General features: G+C 39.3%; 1 protein-coding gene across 1 annotated transcript; it reads right to left on the reverse strand.

Annotated features, from left to right (window-relative positions):
* Positions 1–5,556: 5,556 nt before the first annotated feature.
* Positions 5,557–8,100, reverse strand: prr35 (proline rich 35; the record flags this gene model as incomplete). The annotated part of the gene is made up of 2 exons (XM_081352266.1): positions 5,557–6,217; positions 6,755–8,100. The coding sequence occupies 2 exons, from the start codon at positions 8,098–8,100 to the stop codon at positions 5,557–5,559; spliced, it is 2,007 nt and encodes a 668-aa protein (XP_081208392.1).
* Between the last annotated feature and the right edge of the window lie 221 nt (positions 8,101–8,321).

The raw sequence follows: 8,321 nt of genomic DNA on the forward strand, positions 1-8,321 counted from the left end.
GGAATTCCCTTCCCTCCTTATTGTGAATGAATCCTGCTATCTGTGTGTTCATGTGTGTGTTTATGTGTGTGAGGTATAATTATACTAACACAGTGTTATTAATTCTAATATTATTCAAATTATATGATTGCATGCATGTGTTGGGGAATTTTTTTTAAATTGTGCATACATTTTTTTTTTATGTTGCTTAACTTTTTTTTAAAGCAAAAAAAAAAAAGTTCTGTAAATGATTAGTTGTAGGTATTTTCACACATCAATTTTAATCCTCAGGGTCTAGGGTTTGTTCAAATCTCTAACCCTAATTGTGAGCACTAATAAAAGGGATGCTTGTCTTAGCAAGCTTCACTAATAAACCAACGTGATCGCTCGATCAGCGTGACTGAAAGCGTCTCCCCAGGGCAGGGAGTTTTTATACTCCTCCTTAAACAGGAAACATTAATTAGAGGGTGTGTGTGACCTTTGACTCCACAGCTGAGGGCAAAAGTGACCCCTCGCTAGTACAGGAAGGAAAAACTCATGCCAGAACGCTCACAAAAACACACATGACTGAGAGCTGGATGCATTTTAACACACTGTCCTTCAGTCAATGGAGATTGAAGTGAATTAACACTTTGATTTGATGAAACACTCTGATACTTGAATGAGTGTCAATGAATGAGCCGTTCACACACACACACACACACACACACACACACACACACACACACACACACACACACACACACACACACACACACACACACACACACACAGTCTTTTGTGTGTCCTGCTCAGTGAAGTGGCACCTCTTGTTGAGATTAGCAGGATTACCTGAAACTGTGCCAAACGGACAGAAACAGACTTTTCTCTTTCCTTCCTCCAGTTTTCAAGGAAACAGTGTGTGTGCAAAAGTTCAAAAGTATGAATACGGCAGGGTTTGGGAGCTTATTGTGTGTGGTTTTACTTAGCTATACTTGGGGCAGTGTTGGGGAAAGTTAGTTTTAAAAGTAATGCGTTCCAATATGTTGCGTTTCTCCCTAAAAAATTAACTAATTGCGTAGTTACTTTTTATGGAAAGTAATCTGTTAAATTACTTTTGTTTTGCTTTTTCCTCTTCTGGGCTATGTTTGTTTTTTAATAACAACAACCAAAAAAGTTCAATTTTTAGCAAATGTAAAGGCCCTTTCACACTAAAAGTGAACTGAATAAGCCTCCACAAAGTTCAACACTCTTCAGCAATTAAAAAAATGAAACACAAATGTGATGTTTAACTAAAGTCACTTTTGCTTATTCGTATGGTTGAACTGGATCATCGAAGGTCAGCAGAAAAGACATTGCTTAATAAAGTGAGATTAAATACATAAAGTATATTTGTGTAATTTAACATTTAATTCTTGCAGGTTTGCATAATATTCTGATTTTGCTATGTTTTGCTATATAGCCTACGTTTTTGAAATATTATGTGCTTTTGGTATTTTTTTATTAGTTTTCCTTAAATGTCTATAGCTTCATCTTATTCAAAACTTATATCAGTTAGTCGCCAGTTAGTTCTAATTTTCATTTACATTTTTCCATCTAAAATGTATATTTATTTCAGTTACAGAGCATGATTTGAATTTTTTTTTTTAGTTAAAATGTGTTACTTACCTAAACAACAGCTTACCAAGGGTTGAGATGGTTTAGTTGAGAGATGATACATTACATTAAGAGAGATGTAATGTATGTATGTGAATATCCATCATGGTGATGTCATAATTAAACTGTGTCAGTTCTTTTACTTGATTCTGCAAATCTGGAATTGAGGCCTTGGCGTTTTGGGGGATTTGCCCGGGATTGAACATCACAGCTGTGCAGATCACAATGACAGTGCGTGTCTATGTTTATGTGTGTGTTTGCTTATGGGATCAGAGTCTTAATCCTGCTGCTGAACTGGACACACATGATAATTGTTTTGTGCACAGCATCTTAATGTGATCTATAGAGATGTGATTATAGAAATGCCATCTATTAAGTTTCTTTTCTTAAAGTGAAATGTGAATACATCATCCAGAATGCTTAATTTTTCTCAAGTCTTTTCAAAGGACTGAAGGCTTTGAGATTTAAGTTGTGGTTTTTGACATTGATACTCTACCATAAACCACATTTTGCTCTTTGTCTTTCAGATCTGGAGCCAGTTTAAATGAAAGGAGATGCCTGGAGTCCATTGAATCTTTTGAAAACCCTTTTGGACATCCTGGATGATTGGATTGATCAGCATAAGAGAAACAACACATGAGGGTTTAACTTGTATGTCTCAGGCTTTTTTTTTTCTCCCCTCATTTAAACAGTTTGTTTTAAAAGACTCATTAAAACAGTCTTGGGAATTCATACCTTCATATTTTTGATACTTTTCAAACTAAGTGATTTACATCAATACACAGTATATCTTCCTTTAGTTGTGGCATCAACCATCACAACCAGCACTGTAAGTAAACAACTTACAGTTTTAATCAATACTTGTGTGTATTTAGATACATTAATAGTTTAAATCATAACTAATAGCCTAATTAGTCGTAGAAAAGACGAATGAGTTTTTATTTAATATTCTCCTCTCAGAACCTGTTCAACACAATACATAAGTGCTGGAAATGTTCTTTGGAATAATTGACTAAATACAACACAATTGCCCTGTGGTGAATGTTTATAGTTTGTAGACAAATAAAGTAAACTACTGAGAGTGTGAAAAGTGTATTTTGAGATTTTTTTCCCCTAAAAGGCCGCCGGAAACTAGTGTTGTACTGTTGGTGAGCGCAGGTATGTATCTGCAGCGCAGCGCCCTCTACAGCACTGTGGTGGAATAACCAGGTGACTGAAAAAGAAACCATGAAAAAGATATAAACAATGCGTTGAACACCCAATATCGAAGACCTGAAAACCCTCAAGTTTCAGAAATGTGCTTCTAATGGTTGTCATCTCGTGTGGCTACAAATTAATGCTATAACTTCACTGTATGAAACGCGATTGATATGTGATATTAGAAACTTGGAAAATTTTAGAAATGTACACAGTCGCATAGAGTCACGCAGAGGCGTGTATAGATATTTAAAGTTATAGATACTGTTGTAGCGTATAAATAAACCGTTTCATATGTGATACTTTCAGAAAATACATCTAAAACATGACGGGTTATTTGAGTTTTGGCAAATGCTGGACCGCTTCACCTCATGTGTGCACTAGAGGGCGCGATTGAGCTTTATTGTTCACAACCTGCATCAGGTAAGCAAGAGTGATGAATATTTACCTCAGGAAAGTTGTAAAGACGAATTATTATTATTCAGGGCTACTAAACAATATCATTAAAACCAAAGGGGAAAACATTAGGCTGATAAAATGTTGTTGCACCACCTTTTACTTGTATTTTACATGTTAAATGTTCAGAAAATGAGTATGTTGTAGGCTATATATCTATGCTATCTTATGTATTGATATATTTATATATTTTATCTATATTTTCTGTCTTATTTAATTAAGAAGATGCCACAGCATTACTCTATGAAAGGTCCTTCTATACCAGATTATATAGTTCTCTGTAGTTTTTTTTTTTTTTTTTTTCAATTGGTTGACGATTCTTTGTAATGGAAATGTATTTATAGAGAATTTTAGTTTTTTTTTAGCGAAACTAATCTAATTAGGTTTGTTTTATCAATTTAAAAACAACAAAGAGAAAAATTACGATTTATTTATTTATTATAATTTATTATTCTTTAGATATTTTTTTAAAGCCGGTTTAAAGTTTGCTGTATTATGTTTACAATGTTTAAAATCAGAAATTTTAAATGATTTTAACAATTTGTGTTGGCAAATGTCAAATCAGTTTTAGTTCTTTTACATTTGCTGTAGTTAAGAATTTTTATTATTATTGACATTAATCTTCACTGACTTTATTAAAATAAAAATAAGAAAGTTTTTACTGATGCCAGATTCATAATAATAATTATAATAATAATCATGGATGGCATCTGTGTTTCACCTCTCTGTGGTTCGCAGCTGCACTTTGACTATTGTGTTTGTGGCAGGTGACCTTTCAGGTGCATGTGTCGGGTCGGGTGTGTGATGCTCGTCCCTGAAGCTTTGACCTTTCGGTGTGGAGGAGCTTCGGCTCAGGTACGGCTCACAGTCAGAGTTCACCTTTATCACAGCAGAGCAACACGTCACAACCAATACAGTAGACCTGTAAGCACCGTATCACCACGCATTAGCTCAAGCCGCTTTACCCCACATCCAGAGCCCTCCTAACCCAGACATTAACCTCTTTCACATAGTCTGTCCATCACTATTTATTCTGCGTGTCAGACAGTCAAACTGTTTACCGCACCTCACCTAAATCTTTTCCTCCACCGCTGTCTTACAACGCAGAAAATTCACACAAGCAATAATATAATTTGAAATATTTATTGCAGGATGTTTTATGTACAGATTTGTAAGCATCTTAAATGAACACTTAATGCACACTGATGAAACAATAATGTGAGATTTGCAGTATCGTCCTTCAATTTTATTGTGTGACAGTGAAACAATCATCTCTTTAGATTATCTTATTTAAAATGTTGATTATTTACAGAAGACAAGAAGTCTTAAAACACATAACGTCCTAGAAAAATAATGGCAGAACTGAGTAATAAAATGCTAAATAAATAAATATGTCAAAAAAATAAATAAAAATAAAGTACAAATAAATACATTAAATACAGTTGTAGTTCCTTGACCCTTAATAATTTTCGTCCTGTAGCTGGACTTACTCGGCACAATGATTTTAATTTAAATAATCATTAAGTCAGTGCATGTACTTTGTCCTTCTCCATCAGCTCTTTTTGGCATAAGGTGCTTGATTTTGTCTTCGCTTTACATGATATTTCATACCAGACTATTTCATAATCATTTCTACCGTTTATTTTGTATATGGTATAGCGTTTTATATAGCATGTTAATCTTACAGTGTACTTATATACACTACTGTCCAAAAGTTTGGAGTAGGTCAGATTTTGCGAGTCTCTTCTGCTCACCAAGGCTGCATTTATTTGATCAAAAATACTGTAAAAATTCTAAAATATTTTTACAATTGAAAATACGTGTTATCTATTGTAAAATATATATAAAAAAAATTATTCCTGTGATCAAAGCTGAATTTTCAGCATCATTTCTCCAGTCTGCAGTGTCACATGATCCTTCAGAAATCATTATAATATGATGATTTGCTGATCAAGAAACATTTATTATTATTATTATCAGTGGTGAAAACAATTTTTGTGGAAACTGTGACACATTTTTACAGGATTCTTTGATTAATAGACAGTTCAAAAGAGCATTTATTTGTTATAGAATCTTTTGTAACATTATAAATGCCTTTAATGTAATTTTTGATCAATTTAATGCATCCTTGCTGAATAAAAGTCTTAATTTCTTTCAACAACAACAACAACTTTTGAATGCATAAGGCTTCACAATAGAAGCCTTTAGATCAAATAGTTTTACGATGTCAGTCAATTGATGTTCTGCAAGTTTATGTTTGTTCTTCACCGTTCCTCCTGTTGATGTTCGCTACACCATCGTGTCGGTGGTTGTTAAGGGGCTGGTTGGACACAGCGTGTCCAGATGTTGAATGGACGGAGGTCTGTTGGGTGTTTTGGAGCAGAGAAGGACACTTGAGTCGGCTTCACACTTCGTAGTTCTGCTGTGCCACAGAGCTTCGGCCGTCCCGGCCCGTAAGGCCATCCCACCGTCGGACAGCACCTCCGTCTTCACCACGGGATTCAGCTTCATCAGCGCGTCCAGAGAGCACTTCTGCCTCTCTTTAAAACTGCTTCCTCGTTCCTCCGTGTCTCTGTCGTCTTTATCTTCCTCCTCCTCCTCTTCCTCCTCGCTCTCTGAGCAGTTTTCATCTCCTGTGTCTCCTAAAACGCCTCTGTTTGTGATTCCCACAGTTTTTTTTTTGAGGGATAGATCGAGCGGGCCTTCGTTGGTGCGAGCCGTGCGCTCGAGCGCCTGCTGGATGTGCGACAGCTCGGAGCGGATCTTCCCCAGGTGAGCCCACAGGTGGCACTGCTCGGGCAGCGAGGTGACGCGCTGCTCTGTGTTCTGGTACTGCTGGAGTAACGTGGAGAAATCCTGCAGGAGAGCAGCTGCCGGGTCCACGTCTCTCTCCATCCCTCTCTGTCTCGCCTCCAGATGCTCTGACATGTGCAGCGGGGACGACGCGTCACTGCGGGGGCTGCGGAAACACAGTTTTGTTGAATCTAAATAACATTCATCAAGGCTGTCCTGAGTGGGTAATGCATAGACAGAAGGAATACGCATCTGTGTATATATTTATCTTTATTTACAGTGATGCCCTTATCTTTAAAATATATCTTTATCATTATCTTATTTTAAGCTTTTGGCATTTGATTAGGTCTGAGAACTGTGAGTGATTGGTTGTGTGTTTGTCTTGGTGTCATGTTTTGATATTATTTTATGTTTCTCTGTATTTTAGAGTTATTTACTATTTATGGACAGCACTTTGGTCCATTCTAATGGTTTTGAGTTTGAAAAGTTGTGTTGAGTTGAGTTTACTTATTTTTATTATTACTTGCTTAACTTATTTTGATAAGTTTAATGGAATTTAAGTTTAAATGACTTAAACATCCAAGTTGATTGTACTTAAATTTAAAGTCCCACTGTAGTCAATAATGTTATCCCTTAACTCTGATCAGGATCACTTAGGCCTCAAATCTTTTCATTTGTAGGGTTCTTGTCTTACCTGTTGTGTATAGACATCCTGCTGGACACCAGGGAGGCGATGGATGTAGATTTGTGAGTGTTTTTCAGAGAGTCGAGGGCAAACTCAAGTGCAGGTTTCTTCTCTCCTGGTGCACCATGGGAGTCTAATGATGCTGCTGATCTCTTCAGACTTTGCTCTCTGATGAAGGAAGCGTCCTGCTGCCAGCCTGTCTTCCCTTCCCTCGGTCGTATCCTCTCCTTTACGGCGTGGCTCGGCTCCGGGGAGGAGCACATGGGAGACGGCCAGGCTGCGGGCGAGGTCTGGCTGGGCCGCAGGGCCGGGACCTTCCACAGGTTTAGTTTAGGAGGATACGAAGGTGGCGGAAGGCTTACGGCGGGCGGTTTGATGAGTTTACTCGTCTCGGAGGATGTAGACGAGGGTGTCGCACCAAAGGTGTGCTCGCAGAGGAACGGATAATACAGGTGAGGAGGGAGTAAAGGACGCTCTGAGTGTCTTTGCGCGTGTGCGAGTTGCGCGGTTGATGCTAAGAAGGGCATTTGTGCGTTTGCGCTCGCTGTCGTAAGGGCCGGGTTTAGGTATGAAAGGAGTCCAGGAGCCAGTGGGTATCCAACGCCAAGCAAAGACAGATTGAAACCTGTTGTGTCGGGGCATTCAAGTTGACCCGTTGACGCCGGTGGAGGGTAACAGGGCAAAGAAGACGCCACCGGGTCTGATTTGGGCTTTGCTCCAGAAGTCTGATTGCTAAGGATTCGCCATTGTTCTGAAAGCAACGCCGCCGATCCCGACAGACACGTTTTCGACAGCCTATAATGTCTCAGTTTCGACTCCACCTCGACTGAGCGCGCTCGTAAAAGTTGCTCCTCGAGCGAGAACACATCGGACATCACGAGTTCGGCTTCTTGCTTTGATCGTTTGCTCCCTCGGGAACACGTTTCCGCCGGTTCGGGACTCACAACCGCCGAGCCGTTTGTCTCCATTGCCTCGTCGTCTTTCTCCGCTTCTCTTTCTGATTCTCTTTTCTCAGCCTCGTCGACCTCCAGACTCGCCGCCGAATGCGAGGGCTCGTCCGACATCGAGGCCTGTTCGGCGTGAGCCTTGGCGGGGCTACGGGAGCGAACGCCCCCCTGCTGGAGCCGGAGCTGCTCTTTTTTATACGGCCAGTCGGACTCGATGAGCAACGACAGGGAGTTTTTGCACAGGCTGTACTTCATGTGGTTGTACAGATGGGATTTCTCCATGCACGTGAACGGGCACTGGAAGCATTTGTAGTTGTAGGGTTTGCCCCACGGCCGCGGGATGTAGTGAGGCTTTTTGGGCTTGCGTTCCTTGTGTTTACAGCCCACCTTACAGTCGTCCTTCGACATGGCGCGCGATCAGAATCAGTCCCAGATATGAAAAAAGGTTTCTCTCAAAGCTAAATTTCTGAGGAGGTTGTGTGTGTGTTTGTTTATGTGTGCGTTTGAGGACAGGTTTACATTGAGCGTGTGTTTGTAGGATGAATTGTGTGTGAACTGTCAAGACTGGGACGCAGGAACGCAGCCATCAGATTTCAGCTGTTGAGAAAATCAAGAAAATATATGATTAA

This window comes from Scardinius erythrophthalmus (assembly GCF_964197995.2).
Source record: "Scardinius erythrophthalmus genome assembly, chromosome: 22".
Taxonomy (NCBI): domain Eukaryota; kingdom Metazoa; phylum Chordata; class Actinopteri; order Cypriniformes; family Leuciscidae; genus Scardinius; species Scardinius erythrophthalmus.